Genomic DNA, 17,326 nt, shown 5'->3' on the forward strand with positions numbered 1-17,326 from the left:
CATAACAAAGAAACGATAACGGGTAAAAGTGTGGTGCATACAGTAACAGTACTAATATGTGGTGACTGATTTTTCCACATCAATTTGGCTCTGTATGTTTAAGAAACTTGTTTAGCATCAAATCCAATCCTAAAAAACGTATTAGCTAATGGACAGCATTTATCAAATTTGACACTGAAGGCTAATTAAGCCGGTTACACATAACAATCAGTATCAATGCAGTTAGACCAGAATGCTCATTAGGATGCATTAGCATCATTGCAAGTGTCTGACCACACAGCTGGATGTTTAAGCCAATCAGCCTAAGTGATATTGAAAACATCTCCACCACAGCATGCAGTCATTTCTCAAACATGCAGTAAAGAATAAAAATTTAATTTTTTTTTTCATTCCTGAAAAGGGAATGAAAAAGTTGTTTTTTAAATATTTTTTTAAATAACAGTACTAAGAAAACAGATTTGGACAGACTCATTCAGCTTTGTTCTCCAATGGTTGTATATTTCTTTTCTGGACTCTGTTTTGACCTCTGAGGTCCCTAAGCAATGTTACAAACCCATAAATCAATTTTACACTAATGAACCTCTTAAAAGATGTCTGTCTGATGTCTAGGAAAATGGGGCTTAATAAAAGAGACATTTGACTATGTTATGGACAAACATCATGCTCTTTCTGGTGCATCATTTTTATATTACTCATAGTACTATAGTACTCAATAAGATTTAAATATGTAACAATATGTTTAATTGTTGCTCTAAAACCGGCTATAAATAGTCACATGTGCCCAAATAAATTCTAGGCTTTGAAGGAGCTAAATACTACTACTGTATATCTTCTTGGTATCTGACAGTTCCTGTCCTTTCAACATCTTACCATTCGATTGCTATAAATGTCTTTATCATGATGACAGTTTGACACACTCTTTGACTGGCTGACTGCTCGATCTGCTAGCACCAAATAAAAAAATCATGTTGATAAAGGGACGTATGGATCGTGAGATCTGAAGTTTCTGAAGTGATTTTTTATTAGGTTTGAAGCAGGGCCCAGATTCAGTGCCTGATTGGCCTGTTGGACTGGTTGGCTGGTTTGTTTTTGTCATGAGGCCAAGAACTTTTGTGTACCACACATTGTTTCTTTGCTAATCAGACAGAAGGCCATGAATCAAAAAACTGCTGTGAGATGCGGATTTTTCTCTGCATTCAACCATGGAAAGTTGGCACTGAACATCTTTAGGTCCTCCAAATTTTGTTTTTTCTTTTGCTTGGTATTTTTAAGATGATTTAATGTGTGTGCTACTATAGAGTTTTCATATCCAGCACTATAAGGACACTGCTGGGCCCCGCCTGTTCTCTCTCCTGAGTCATGACCATAGTTCCTCCCTGTTTTCTGAAAACCCCTCAAACTGCGACTGCACCTGACCTGAGCTGGATTTGCATCAACCAACACAGCCACTAATTAACCTCTCAGCTGGTGTTGTTATTGTTCCATTACAATATTTTACTTACTTGTTTAACATTACAACTGAAAGAAGGGATTTATTTTAGATTTCTTTAGACATGACGTAAGCCTCCAGGATGCCCTAGGAGGAGAGCTGTTTGTACTTTACTCTTTAAAAGTATTGTGGGTCTTGTCTCACTTACTTTTACTATAGCACTTTTGTAAGCTGATCTGAATAAGGGCATCTACTAGTTGCCAATAAAGATCAAATGACAGCTCAACAAGAACAAACAATTAATTCCATAATCATTCTTCAGGACTATGAGTGTATTGATGAGAATATACCCTGTGTTTTCTCAATGCATGTTTTTTAGAGTGTGTATTCAGCATCAGAAGCAGCAGGATGACCACCTCCAGTCTCTGAACCCCTTGTGCATGCCAGATATTCCACTGCTTGCAGAAACAATGTTGTTTCTTTTCTGACACATGAGCAGTCCTAACACTAAAAATATCCCTTTCAGAAAGACTCAAGTAAAACATGAATGTTTCTATTAAACATGCAGAGGTAAGGAAAACCAAGTGTACCTGTAAGTACAAGGAGGGAGGCATTACTACACATTCATGGTTTGCAGTGAAATGAAGAGAACACTTTGAGGTTTCCTATGCCTGTACTTACCTGGTGTAAAAACAAACTAAATACCACCAATTTGCAAGGTTGTACTGATTACAACCCTATCAACACCAAAGCTTGGGTATCATATTGACACTGCAATAAAAAAAGAAAATCCCCATTTTACCTTAAAAATAACAAAAATAGCCAAAATTCATAACTAAACATGTCATAAAGTGTCTGTGGAAGGTTTTACAGTAAAAGATACACAGTATATTTATTTGCTGAAGATGTTGTTGTGGCTGTGACATAAAGTGACAGATGTTGTCTCCTCACTTGTGCAGTGTGCTGGAAAAGCTTCAACCTTCCTGCAGCCTGGTCAAAGGACAACAGGGGGCTCAAAGTGAACATCTCTCTCTCACATGTACATCCTCCTGCCTCTCCTTCCCTCTGTCTTTTATTGCTGTCTTGCTGTTCCCCTTCCTTTTCTCTCTCTGATCCTTCCTGTTGTTGTATTGAACTGATGCCAGGAGGGTTTTGGTGTTGTAGGAGGGAGGAAATTGGCCATTAAACCATCATGTCGCATTACCACTGGAGCAGGGAAAGGAGGAACAGTAAAATCCCTCACACCAATGGGGCTGAAATATCCTCCTCTAACTTAACTAAAAACAATGTTTCATTGCCCTCTCTGGTTGAATAATTCAAGTCTGTTTTACCTCAGAAGTTTGCTCTGCTGCACCTGTTACCACACCCAACAGTGATGTCACCGGGTCCTGGAGTACACCCTATACATCACTGCAGCATTGTGAGAAGTTAAACCAGTGGAGGTCAGCAAAGGAGGTCAGGGGGTGTTAAAGTAGCAGATAACTAAACCCTCCAAACTTCATCACATGTCAGTCTGCCTTTAAGCAAGGCACATAACCACCAAATCCTAAGGCCCTTTCAGACACGCAAATCATTATGGAAAAATGATTAATCCAAAGAGTTAAAGCGAAACACTACATACTAGAGGTGGAAATCACAATACTTTTCAACTCACAGCTAGGTGCTAAATATAGTGCGAGCATTGTATCTCTCTCCATAAATGTCCTGTCATGTCTGAATAAAGCCGTAAGGAACATCATCACTTTAACAGATAGATTAAGCCAGCAATATTTGGTATTCCATGTCTTAAATGGGCTCTAAAGGCTACTCTGTAATTCCTGCCTTTAAAATTTACTTAAGTGCATGAATGATTTTAGAGCGTAATTAAAAAGCAGTGCATTAACACAGAACTCAGTTAAAGTGAATGGACTTTTTGTATTAAGTTACTTTTCCCCTGTGTATAGACTATCATTGACTATGGGCTGGCTAGCAGTGTGCTGCAAATGTGATCACTGTTTGTTTCTGCGAAGCTTGTGGAAGCTTTACACACATTGGTTCCCTCAACCTCAGGCCTGATGCTGTTTCAAGGCTGACAGCTCATCAAGATGAGTGACAGGTGCAGTGGTATGAACCGAGTGACAAAGGAGAGTGTGAGATGAGCCACACACTCTGATGACTCTGCTGCAAGTTGCATGCTGTAGATTTAAATCATCTGATGTTGACAGACAGCAATCACATACAAAATTGGTAAATGTGAGCATGCAACTGCAAATAGCATTTTCCTCTTTCCTCTTTCTTTCTGTCTTTCACATACATCATCAAGTATTCTGCTGCTGGATGTTCAGCAACTGCTCTATTTTATGGGGTGGGGGGGGGGTTCTTCGGAGAAGATGTACTGTATTTTAACCAGGGGCACGGGCCCCCTCTGAAATCTGGTTGGCCCCCCTTGTTGCCACCCCCCCTCCATAGTCAGAAGGTGATAGGCGGCTGACTTATTAGTATCATGGATGAATTACTGAACAAGCCTGAACAAGCCCAGGGCCCCAGGCCCAGAGCCTATGCATCAAGTGACTGTTAGCATTTCTTGTTGGAAAGTCAATCAAACAACTACGAAGTAACATAAAACAACCACAAAGAGATGAAAAACTACCACAAAGACATGCAAAACAACAACAGAGACACAAAATGACCACAAAGAGACGGAAAACGACCACAAAGTCCTGGTGTCTTGCTCGTATGTGGGAGGGATGGGGGTCTTTTAGACGTCTGTCTATGGGCTCATTTTCTTATAATCTGTCAATGGGTGTAGGCTGTTTGGAGTTACAAATAGCAGGTTATTGATATCATTTCATATTAGAATACTTGTTTATTTGTTATTCATTTGAATAAACAATGCTACTATTATCAATAATGTACAGTTTATTATTGCCAAGAACCAGGCATTTAAATATGAGTCACATTTTTAAATTGTACTCACTGAGCTGCCAGCATCCTCTGACAGCAAAACCTCAAAGTATACTGGCCTCCTACACTGTAGGTTAACCTACAACATTATCACATTGCAGTGGTATTTTAAGTACAATACTGCATTCGCCCTTAATGTGAAACACACACTCACTCACTCACACATGTATCAGTGTTAAATTAGGATGTGTATTTAGATGAGGTAGTATGTGGGTCACAAAACATCACTGTGTGTGTGAATATGGGTCAGAATACATCATACCATCCCCTTAATCTCTCTCTCTCTCCCATGTGGGATAGATGGCAGAGAGACAGATCATCACACCCTGCTGGCCCACATTCCTGCCTTACCCTTGTTTACTCATCCACCCCTTCCTCACTCGTTCAGCTCCTACCATCCCTTGTCGTTATTGTTGTGGTCACTTATTTGGATTGTTTATCTCCCTTAACACCTGCTGACCTGCTAATAAGACCTAATTCTGATGACATCACCACTCCTGAATTATGGGAATTATACTTCGGTTTTCAGTGCAGTGTTGTTTTATAACATGACATTATTCTATTTTGTTCCAACTATTCTATGAATTTTATATCTGCTATGTCAGCAAGTACACAATGAGGATAGATGAATACATACTGTAGATACAGAGAGAGTGATAAACAGGAGAGTGTGAAGCCCTGTTCAGTCTTAGTATTTTGTGTTTATAACTATACAGGTTGTGTCTGGATCCAGTTGAGACAGGTTGAGGTTCACACCTGGCATCTGAGTTAGTCTCAAATTTAAGTGCCCACTTGTGATGGGATTCTGCATTCTTTCTTGCTTATATGTGATTTTATCTGTGAACTTGCTTATATGTGATTTTATCTGTTTATCTGGGAACTAGACAGCTAGAAAAGTCAAGTCAATTTTATTTAAATAGCTCGATATCACAAATCTCAAATGGGCTTTACAATCTGTGCAGCATACTATACCCTCTATCCTTAGACCCTCAATTTGCACAATGAAAAACTCCCCCAAAAATACCTGTAACGGGGAAAAAAGAATCAAGAAGGCGTTTTGGTGGCTCATCGTCGGTACGGATGTCAAGCACCTGTCCTTTTTGACATTAGCAAATCATTTATAGTACTAACCGTTTACTGCAAAATTGACTATAATGTCCGTGAATCCAGGCAGGGACACATTTGCATCATGAGCCTGAGCTATCGGATCCTTCAAGTAATCCTGAAAAAAATACGCTTGTCTGCTGTTTTATCAGATGTTAGATGAGAGGATCGATATCAATCAATTGCTCTTTGTATTCAGTAGCAACATGTTCATCAGTAAGTGGCTTAAGTAGGCTACATAATTTTGGTAACACTTTGTTAAAGCAAAATGTCTCCTTTTCTTTTTGTACATATTATATACTCAGGTTAATTGGCTCAGCACAGGCTCCAACATATAAATGAGACAGCTCTGAAGTTAGCGATATAGGCTAGCAGTTTCCCTCTGCTTTCAGTGTTTGTGCTAAGCTACTCTAAACATGTCACAGAGCTACCTCTATATTGAACACATAGAGAATAAACTGATATCAATCTTCTCATCTAACTTCCGGTAGGAAAACAAGTTAAAGGATTTACCCAAAAAGTGGATTGCATTCAAACCTGGAAACTGGCATGATGTTGTAGAGAAAATATTGCTTCAGATACAGATGATTTTACATGTTCCCACCTGTGATTTGAACCGATTCTTAGTTACTTAGTTCATAGTGAAATCTGCGAGCAGCTGTTGGTGGTGTGGGTTTGACAGGAAGAAGGAACAGAAATGTTTTAATGAGCAGGTGCAGTGGAGGCCCGAGTTACAGAAATACCTGTATAAATAAATTATGCCTAAAAATGTGTATTTCATTTTTTTAAAATGTAAATATAGATCACACAAACTCAGTGTGACTCTGGCATCTCTGTGGCGCAAACCAAACTGAAAATAAATCCTGGCAATGACTGCAGTATATCCTTCTGTGATTGGAGGGTGATCTCTGTAAATCCAGCTTTGATTGATCAATAAATACTGCAGATCGAGTTCTGATTGGCCAATGCCGATAAAACGTCAATACTGATTGGTGAATGAGCCTCATAGATTCAACTCCAAATTGTCACGGAGCACTTTAAATCCAGCTTTGATTGGTCAGTCAAGACACAGCAGTGCAGAAAATACCACTTTTGATCCATCTGCTGTCCCACACCTATTATATATACACACATACTGTACACACACAAACACACACACACACACACACACACACACACACACACACACACACACACACACTGTACAGCAGGCTGTGCCCATGCATGCACACACTTGACCATGTCCACTGAGGCCATCTGGTAAAATTCAGGAAATAAGCTGTGATTACTTTTTTCACTAGAGATTATGTAGCTCAGAGGTATTTGGAGACAATGTGACTAATTTCCTGTTGCCATCTCACCTTGTGACAAGTCCCAACACAACACCTGTCCTCCTATGCACTTCTCCTTCTTCTCACCTCACAGAGAACCGCTGGACAGATGGTTCCGAATATTTATTTTTTCATCCAAGGAAGTAGCTAATTTGATATGGGTTTTATGGTTTTAAATGAGCCAGTGAACAGACATGAACAGTTTCCCTGCACCTGTCTGCAATAAAAGTAAATGTAAAAACTTTTTATTTTTTTATTTTTGTCATTTCACAGGTAGAAGCACCCCTGTCTGCCCTTTCTGTTGGGGACATTTTTTTCCTGATTCATTTGAAGTGGTCGGACTTGCTCGTCCCTTCGTCTCCTTTGAGACTCATCTTGTTGCTCCTTGTTTTCTTGCTCATCATGTCTGTTTTTATTCATTTCTGCTCTGTCTCTGCATGAAAAGGCAGAGCTACCTCTAAATGCATCCTGAGATAAACACCAGCATCACCAAAAAGACCTCAACAAGTAGACTTTAGCTGTGTCTCAAATCCATTCTACAATCTAATTCTATACAGTATGTACTACACCATCGTAGTATACTGTTTTAGCAGTTAGTACACAAAAATATCATCATACTTTACCATTTTATACTAACAGAGAATTATACAATATGTATGACATCAGTTTCATTCAAACTGCGACTTTGGAAAGCTACTGATAAATAAACTTCACAAAGACATATCAAAATGTTTTTCCTAAGATCTAACACTTTTTTTGGAGCTGTTTCACCACCACTCACAATTTATTTGTTTTTTTTCTATATAGCTCCTCCTCCTTCCTTTGTACATTGCATTGTGGGAGAACAGCACAGCAATACAATTTAGTTCTGCTCATAGAACATATACACAGTCAATTGCAGATTGAGCCTTAGGACATTAGTTGTATAAGAATTAAAAACAACATGAAGGTGGACACCCTCAATGATACATTCATTTTAATTAATCTCCTAACATACTCATCTGGTCACTTATCCTCACTTATGGAACTGTGCTATGTGGTTTGCATGCTTTAAAAAGAAAAATGTCTGAACAGCAAACAACCTTTTGACAATTATCTGAGGCCTTTTCTGTTACACAATAATCTCTCTAACAGCATTATCACCTTTCTGGCCTGACTAGACAGTTAAAAGCTGTGAAATTGTTGTGACATTAAAAAAAGAGAGAAGCGGAGGCAGAGGTGTCCATTGAGAGTTTGACAGGCAGCCACATGCCCAACTGGCCAAGTGTAACCTCAGCAAACCAACACAACTTTTTCACATTAGACGTCTTGGTTTGGTGAAAATTCAGCTTGGAGCAGCTTTAGAAACTATTTTGAAAGATATCAAAATGTATTGCTATGTTTTCTTTCTTTCATACTATATATCATGGAGTCACATTAGGGAATACCTGGTACACCAGCTCTGGCACAACTGCTCTGCCTATCATAGGCAGGTGCCAACACCCTCCACCTGAGGGAACCACATCCCCTCTCTGCCTAACCCTTATCTCCAGACGATTTTGGATGCAAAACGGCGGATTACGTTCAGCACCAACTCTTTTTTTAAATTTTTTTAAATTCTTGCTCTCGACATTATCCACATATGGCAACTACAGCATGGTTACAGTCAGGGAAATATCAAGGTTACAGAAAATAAAATGTGGTTCAGGTTGTGTAACTAAAACACTTGGTTAAGGTTAGGGAAAGATCTTGCCTTCGGTTAATTAAAGTACAAATGTTAATTCCTGGTCCGTGACAGGATGCACTGCACACTAGTCTCCTGTGTGAAAGACAGAAATGCTACCACCCGACCTCACTTTCTACCTCGCTACATATATTGTAGGGCACACTACTTCCGGCACTGGCACTGACCATTGGATAGCATTGGACGGAAATCCTGAGGTGCAAAAGTGCATATTTGAGAGATTTGAGGAACTCATCCAGGTTAGTGCAATAAAGTGCTGGTGGGAGCCTCAGGCATTTAACATTTGAAACCTAATTTGTATTGTCCTTTTCACAATGTCCATGTTTTCTTATTGTCCTCGAGGTTTTATCGTATTACAATATAGTAGGTTGCAATGCTTATTGGCAGCAGACCTCAAACCTCAGAATTAACAGCTTCCCACCAGCATTTGAATGTACCACATGAAAAAACTGTCCTTTTAACTTTAACAAGACAAACATAAAACAAAGCAAAAAAAGATCTAAATAGTAAATGATTGTCTTATCTTTTTCAAGGAAGTTTCAGTTCTCTGCAACTTGATTTTCATACTGAGTTTAACTAAAGCTAGTGCTGCCTGAAAGGAGTGAAAACACCATCAATTTAAATAACATATTAGTAACAATGGTATACTTTGGAAAATTGCCAGAGTAATACTGTAATGTAAGTTTTACATACAGTTTTGTAGTAAATAAGCTTAAGCAGTATGGCCTTTAATGATTGATAATCTACATATCCAACCATTCATCCATCCATCCATCCATCCATCCATCCATCCATGGTGACATTGAACAGCTGAGCCAATATGTCCATTTCCAAATGACAGCGCTAATGAACTGAAATGGAGGATGCAGCGAGTGTACTGGAGTCAAAGGGAGCCAGCGTTACTCAATATTGGCACCAAAGACATTAGCAAAGACATTTACCCTTCACTTCTCCTTCCTCTCCCCTCCCTCCCACTCTCCCCCTTTCCTTATTCTTTCAAACGTTCCAAGCCACCTCCCTCAATTTCTCTCCCCGCTCTTCTCCTTTCCCTTACTTCCCCTCGAGAGTGATGCTGTTTTCCCCCGACCCATTTCACTTCTTTTACTCTACCTTGCTCCTGTCCACTGCTTTCCTTGTTTCATCTATATCTCATCCTTGCTTTCTTTTTATTTCACCCATGCTTCATCATCTCACCCCTCTGCTTCTTGGAGTGTTTTATTCTAGATAGATAGATAGATAGAGCTCAAACACTCACTTTTTCCTATACTTGTTTTCCTCTCTCTCTTTTTGGCACACACACACACACGCATACTCAAACTTGACCACCTGTAGTGTGTATTAATTGTCTACGGGCCCTGATGGGGGGTTAGTGAGGTGGAACAGCCTTGGTATTTGCGGACCTGCTGGGCTGTGAAATCTCCCTGCATATGCACACGCCACATATCCATTTAAATAGATTTAAATAAATGACCTTAAACTGTGACTAGATTGGATGCAAGCACAGACGGATGGATGGATGGACGGACAAAGAGAGATGGGTGGATGAGATAGAAGGTAAAATGCCATTAAATGAAGTTTTTCTCCCATTTCCATAAAGCATGGGAACGCGATGATTGATGGTTCGGTGGTGGGAAGGCAAGGCATTGTGGTGCAGCGCTGATAGATGGATAGAAGATGTGTGCAGCGAGGGGGAACAGAAGGAGATTCCATTTCAGATCTGTCCTCATCTGATGCACGCACATGCCAGTGCTCTAATATGTAGATTGTGTTTAGCCTTTATCTTCTGCAGTGATATGAGAGGGTGGAGCATGAGCACGCACACACAAATACACGCACACACCAACACCCACCTTTCAGTAAACACTTACTGTGTACATGACATGCACACAAATACTCACATTTAAATAATCAGTAACTTGTTATGACACTGTCACATCTTCACTGGTCAAGGTCATGACCAGTGAAGGTGAGTGAAGAGTACCCTAAGCCTAACCCTATTACATCAAATGATGACAGTTTTGTTTGTTTGGTTTGGACACTAATCTTTCCAGTGTTTTCACAGCAATTTACCTAATAGCCTTCTTAATTTTAACACATGCAAGACAATATCGCTTTACTTTTATGTCAGATGTTTACTCTGTAAATAAACATTTTATTAGAGTGACTTTCCCTCTCTTCCAAATATGAAGACAGATGTGGATGTTTATGCTGGCAGTTGGGGACTGCATGCCCTTCTCTGAAGCACAGAAGCAGCAACCCTCGGGCACAAACAGCTGCCATGTGGTACATGTCAGCCTCCTTTACACACTGCAAAAGCACGCAAAGGTGGGTCAGGATAAAGTTTTTAGGACCCTTGTCTATCTGGGAAAAGTAGACAGATTTTTTAACACAACCTTGCTGGTTGGGTGGGTGCTGCAATCATATTCTCCTACTGGTGGTCACTTGCATAACCATTGGAATAGTTTGGGTTTGAGTGCCATACATCTCAACAGCATAGCAACACCATAGCAACCATCCTGAACACCCTTGCAATGACTTTAACAACCACCCAATCAGTATATAAATGTGGTTAGTAAAGTAAGATATTAAATTAACTTTCTGAAAGTTAGGTTATACTTTTCCAAACTTTTTTTGATTATAATAGCTGGATACACATGACAAAGACACACAAAACCAGGTGAAGTTATTACTAATAAATACAATGTAGAGCAACTGGTAATTATATTGTTCTCTCGTCCCATAGTAACCCATGCCTGTCTTTTTTTCTGTCCCTCTTCTGGCCTGTGTCTGAGTAGTCCTATGCTACTGGTTCAGCCAAACTTTATTTTCTTGTGGTTTGAAGAGGGAATCAAGTCTTTAAAAACATCAGGCTCAAGACAAAGTACAACACACAATTGGTGTTAAGTGCAATCAGTTTTGATTTTGTGAAGTCTGAAGTCATTTGTATGATTTGTTTTTGCTGTTTAAAGGCATTTTGGAAATATTAAAATTAATTTACTGGAATAAAAGCAACCAATATGTGCATATGTGAAAGCAACACTTTAGTACAAAATAACTTCTAAACATCATAACCTGCTGATATCCAACAACGTGAGATACCTAAAGGGTAAACTTTAGATTTAAAAAAAGCCCAGCTGAAGTCATTGGTCTGTCTCAGGTGTGTTAAAATACTATGTTTTCTGTCCTTGATACTATGGTCGAACATCTTGTCCTAACTGAATCTTACATGGCTGGACTCGGGAACAAGTCTTTTTGAAAGATTACAGGACTGTGTAAAATGTCAACCTATACAATAAGCCACATACAGAAATGCCTTGACATATCTATAGAGCTGCCTATCCCAAAGCTTTTTATCTGTCTCTTCACTCTGTTCTTTTATTCATCATTCTATTTCTTTTCCTAGGAGGGAAGCACTGTTGGTGGAGGTCTAAACCCCCTGGAGCGGATAGAGGGATTTCAGGTGTCAAGGGAGAGAGAGAAAGAGTCAGAGAGGGGTGTGAATAATACATCAGAGAGGGAAGAAGAAAGTGGGAAAGAGTCGGGAGGAGAGAATGAGGGAGACATAAAAGGTGGGAGGTGGAGAGAAAGAGAAACAGATATAAAGAGGGTGTCAAAAGGACGGAGAGTCAGATAGGGAGGAAGCCTGAGAGATGGGAATAAGAAAGGTGATTGACAGTTTTCTTGGAGGGCAACCATGACAGGAAAACACACATCTATAAAAGTCATGCATTTGTACATCCATCCATCCATCTTTTCATCCATCCATCTGTTCCTCCCTCCTTCCGTCTCTTTCCTGCCTCCAGTGTGGACAGGAGTTGTTGCATAAGACAGCGATTCATCTTTTATTGAGATGGGAAGCTTCCATAAATATGTCTACCTTGTTCTCTGGAGTTTTAAAGCTCAACCTGTAATCCAGCTAAAAATATACAAAGGATACCCACAACAACAACAAATGAAAATATACTGTAGAAGCACAACTTCTTTCCTAAATTATTTCAGAAGTGTTTTGCTGAAAATGAATTCTATTTTCAGATTTCCTTTAAATTGCTGTGCTCTACTGACAAAGGTTTAACATGACTTACAATTATATAGAAGTCAAAGGTTGACTGATATGTGATTTTAAAGGCCAATGGCAATATTTTTTGTACTGATGCTGCCAGATACCCATCTATGCTGATATTAATTTATTTTAAATGTAACAATGTGAATCACATGTATTTGTTGACTGTCAGGGACTCAAAAACTGTCCAGTAAGACCCAGACTGATTAATCAATGAAAGGTTCAAATAGAATAAAAGTTTACTGTAAAGTTTTATATACTCAGTGTAGTACATGGCTGCCCAATATTAAACATGTAATATGAAGTGTTATGTGTTTAGTGTTGTATCCTTGTTATAAATCCTTGTATCCTTGTTATACATTTATCTTATTTGTGTTTCCATCACTTCTGTTTTCTGATATAATCTGAAATACATCATTTACTCAGACTTTTTTTTTCTTTAAATTTAAAGTACTATGAAACTTTAGACAGCAAAAAAAAGTTATGAAGTTTAGTAGGGCAGTAATTATATTGTTTATCACTACAAGATAGTTGGTCTAACTGTATTTATATAAAACCTCACAAAAACCATTTGGTATAAATGTTGCATATCAGAGTTTAGAGTACTGTTTATAACCCTGCATGCTTTCAACATTTATTTACATTGACAACAGTTTAAGAAAACAGTAATTTTAGCAATTCAACAAATTGAGGATTTTCTTCTTTCTCTTTTATTTTAAAGAACAGGTTTTATCTGATGTTACATTTTAATATTAAATTACTGTAAACATAGATACATGTCTTCCTATTTTGCTGTCTTGTATTTTTGTTTTCCTCATGAATCCCAGATGAAGCTTTTTCTCATCACCTTACACTACATTACAATGTAGGAATCACTCTTTGTGTCTTCAAGAAAAATTTAGCCCTCTTTTGTTATCTACAGAACAAATAACACTTAATACCAGCAGACTAAAGCATATAAACAAAATGAAAAAAGGAGGAAGAAAAAAGAGTCTTGTTCCTTACCTGAGCAGATCAATTTCATCAGCATGAACCCCTGGTCACAGTGTTTCCTAATGGCACATCTCAACAGGCAGGAAGCCAACTTCAACTGGTCTCTACCACACAGTGCTGCTTTATATGTAACTACAAAGACACAGAGAGAGAGAGAGAGAGAGAGAGAGAGAGAGGCCGATCAGCACATCAATGACAAGACAATGTGGGGGGCAGGCCTAAAGAGAGCAGCAAAAGAAAACAAACAGCAGTCAGGTAGATGGAGAATGAGAGAAATAAATGAAGAGAGTGAGAGAAGCTTTGTTGTTTTACGGGGGGGGGGGACCGAAAGGGAGAGCAGAGACTGATGTGCGAGTCACAACCTCCAAGACCGGCTGTTTATAAAGCCCCAGGCAATGTGTGTACGTGTGTGTGTGTGCGTGTGTGCGTGAGACAGTCAAGTGGCCACCCACGCCACCCTGTGTGTGAATATGTGTGTGCGTTTTGTACTTGTGTGTTCATTGCTTTTTCCGGAACATGGCCACAGGGTTCAAATGTTCCAATCAATACCTGAACCACACACAGACCCACACATACACACACACATGCACACACACATGCACACTAAATATTTTTAGTATGAAAAGTAAAATAAGTAGGAAACACCGTAAACACACCATATGAGAAAAAAGTAACTAACCATGTAAATATCGGTCTGCCCAATTTAATGCATTTTAAAGCAACCTTCTTTCCTTCCCTTTCTCTAGAACAAACTTCCAGCTGTACACAGCAGCTGTCAGGGAAGCTGGTTCTCATTTCATGTTTAGTTTAGCATGAATCAGTTGGTGGGCCTTCTCCATTTTCACACCACCTTGTCCTCCCACTATACATCAAGTTGTCTGCCCTGAAATTGTCAATGTCCACAACACATCCTCCATGCTTCCCTGTTCTCTGATTGTACGTGTTAACGATGCTCACAACTGATATTGGACTTGATCGTGTATTTGACCTTTAACTATATTAGTATTAGAAGATACTATAATCATATCGTTGGATTATAATCCCATTGTTGTATTTATTTATTTATTTAGGGAAGTATAACTGAGATCCAGGCTCTCTTCAGTAGGAAAATCTTATATTTTTTCACACACAGCTCCTGTTGCACCACAAGACATCCAATCATTGATTGTCCTTGGTTTCTTTCATTTTTTCCTCATGCACTAAGGTGGTGTTTTCTTGTTTTGCTTATTTTCTAATGAATGTCTTCTTAGAGATCATCACTGGTTGAGAACCATTGCAGATGTGGGCCTATAAAGCCCATTGAGACATTGTATATGGTAGTGATCTTTATAAATAGAAATGAGTTGGATAAACCTGTTCCAAGTTGTCATACACTCTGTCACTGTCAAGTCATGGCGATGAGATGTCATACCGCACTTCCTCTAATTCTGATAAATCATGAATGCTGTGTAAGATTTAATCCCTCACTTCCTGTTTATAGACAGAGTGTGTACAGGAGCATGGGTGTGTGTGTGTGTGTGTGTGTGTGTGTGACTCATGTCAACCTACGATGCATTGTGCTTTGTTGTTACATAACTGTCCCTGCTCACACAGACAGATATTACAGACAACACACTCTGGCAGCTAGACTGAACTGTCTCTCTTCTTTCCCTTACACACACACACACACACACACACACACACACACACACACACACACACACACACACACACACACACACACAGAGTGGGTTGTTCTCACCCCAGTCTTGTGCTGTTGTGTGTGTGTGTGTGTGTGTGTGATTGTGTGTGTGTGATAGAGAAAAAACAGAACTCACAGGGTTTGTGTCAACTCCAGCCCAACTGCACAATGCAGGAAGAACTGAAGCTACAGAGGAACAGCTACGAGTGAGTGAGGGAAGAAAACACAACACGATGTAACCGCTTTTAAATTATAGTAAATGACAGCTAAAAAAACTCAACATAAAATAACACTTAACTTTTTCTGGGCCCTGTGTTGTATGGTAACGTTGCAGTACTCAGGGTCTTGTTAATTATTGACTTATTAGGTTGCTAGTCTGAAATAATAAGATGAAGAAGAAATACTTGCATTGTATTCATGACTGCATATTTACATTCATAACTTCATTGATACATATTTTAATCAGATGGTTGTTTACCAAAGCAAATAGCTGCGCGATTTCATGCTGATATTTCTTGAATATATTTACTGTTTATTAGCAAAAATCCTGCAGAAAGTAATTAACACAGCATGTTGCTAACTGGGAAAAAAAATCATGACCATAAAGGAAATATACTTGTTTAGATGAGTCGTGTTTGTTGTTTGATGAAACATTATCTAGCACTGCATTTTGAAACTATGGACAATATGGCTGTCTTTAGAGGCCGTATTTGCTTGTATTGGTCAATATAAAAATCAATGAATGTAATGTTTTGAGGTATGTAATGAAGTTGTTTCATTATGGTTTCCATATTTGTGCCATACTGCTGGAAGATATCTGCAATAGAAGCTATTTAAGACAAATTTCAGGAGTGTCAACTTCTGCATTGAAGCATCATAAGCTTATTACTGTCACCACGAAATGAGCCTCATTTAAAATGGAACGTTGAAGTTTTACATGGTTTAACAAGGAGAGCCACTCTAACCAATTGCAATCTAACCCTTGTTTCTGATACAGCTGTCACGAGTTTTAAGGAATGTTGGAAATATCTTATTTAACCTGTATTAATCAAGCAAGTTAATTCAGATAAAAATCTTTCTTATGAACAGCCTGGCAGATACAAGGAGTCATGATGGGGAAGTGTGGAAAAATCAAAAACGATGGAGACAAGACAAAAAGGCTGATAGTTTGCAAATTGCAACAAACAACCCAAAGCAAACTGCACCACACATAACAGCTACAAAGACACATAAAAACAAATAAAACCTCTAACATATAGATATACAGTAAAAGTCACTGTTATGGAAAAACAAATGCACATGATTCCAATAAATGCATTTCCAGGAAGAATAAAAGACGGGGTGTTCAGAAGGATTCAGATTTTTATAGACTTGAATGCAGTTTCAAAATGAAAATGATGTCATTTCTCTACAGACTTGCATTGCGTATAGCTGCCAACAGGAGGCTACTGCCAATTTCTCAAAATCGCGTATAAATGTCCTTAGAGAGAGTTTGGTTGGAGATGAAAGGCTTCTGAAAATTCTAACTGGACAGAAAGAGCAGAGTAAATACAGTACATACTTTAAATTTCACATACAATCACAGAAACTCTGCAACTGGTCTGCATGCAAGACAAAGCATTTCTGGAGATGAGACTGCACACAACTGTTTAGGCAAAGCAAAACACTCTCAGATGAGAGTGAGATGAAAGTAATTACTGTTCTCTGTAAGTAGCAAAGTCAGAAGTAATGTGACATTGCTATACTGTACAATCAGGGAGGAGGTTGGGACCATAGGCGACTGCAGTTTACACCCTTTTTTGTACCTAACAGTCAATGTTGGTTTCTTTAATCCATGCAGGTGACCTTTCCCTTAACCATATACTGTAGATGTTGGCAGATCACGAAACACTGTTTTTAGAACATTTGGTCATTTTGAAATACTTTTGTTGTGAGGACTTGCTGAACAAATGTGATGAAATGGGAAAGAATACTGTTTTAAAAAAGCAAATACTGTATAACTTGTCATGTTGCCACAAAACCATCACACATTTCTGAGGCGTTACACGAGTGCTGATAGAAC

At 38.8% G+C, this 17,326-nt stretch overlaps 1 protein-coding gene and 1 long non-coding RNA gene across 2 annotated transcripts in view; one reads left to right on the forward strand and one right to left on the reverse strand.

Annotated features, from left to right (window-relative positions):
• The window catches only part of LOC122884465, a 42,555-nt gene extending 29,345 nt beyond the window's left edge, over positions 1–13,210 (forward strand). The window contains exons 2-3 of the long non-coding RNA XR_006379887.1: positions 10,720–10,855; positions 11,934–13,210. This is a non-coding gene — a long non-coding RNA (uncharacterized LOC122884465). The remainder of the gene's footprint in view (positions 1–10,719; positions 10,856–11,933) is intronic.
• bean1 (brain expressed, associated with NEDD4, 1) overlaps positions 1–17,326 on the reverse strand; it is a 49,524-nt gene that overhangs the window by 28,311 nt on the left and 3,887 nt on the right. The window contains exon 2 of the mRNA XM_044214420.1: positions 13,596–13,715. Coding sequence (XP_044070355.1) covers positions 13,596–13,715 — 120 coding nt within the window. The remainder of the gene's footprint in view (positions 1–13,595; positions 13,716–17,326) is intronic.

This window comes from Siniperca chuatsi, linkage group LG11, assembly GCF_020085105.1.
Source record: "Siniperca chuatsi isolate FFG_IHB_CAS linkage group LG11, ASM2008510v1, whole genome shotgun sequence".
In the NCBI taxonomy this organism is placed as follows: domain Eukaryota; kingdom Metazoa; phylum Chordata; class Actinopteri; order Centrarchiformes; family Sinipercidae; genus Siniperca; species Siniperca chuatsi.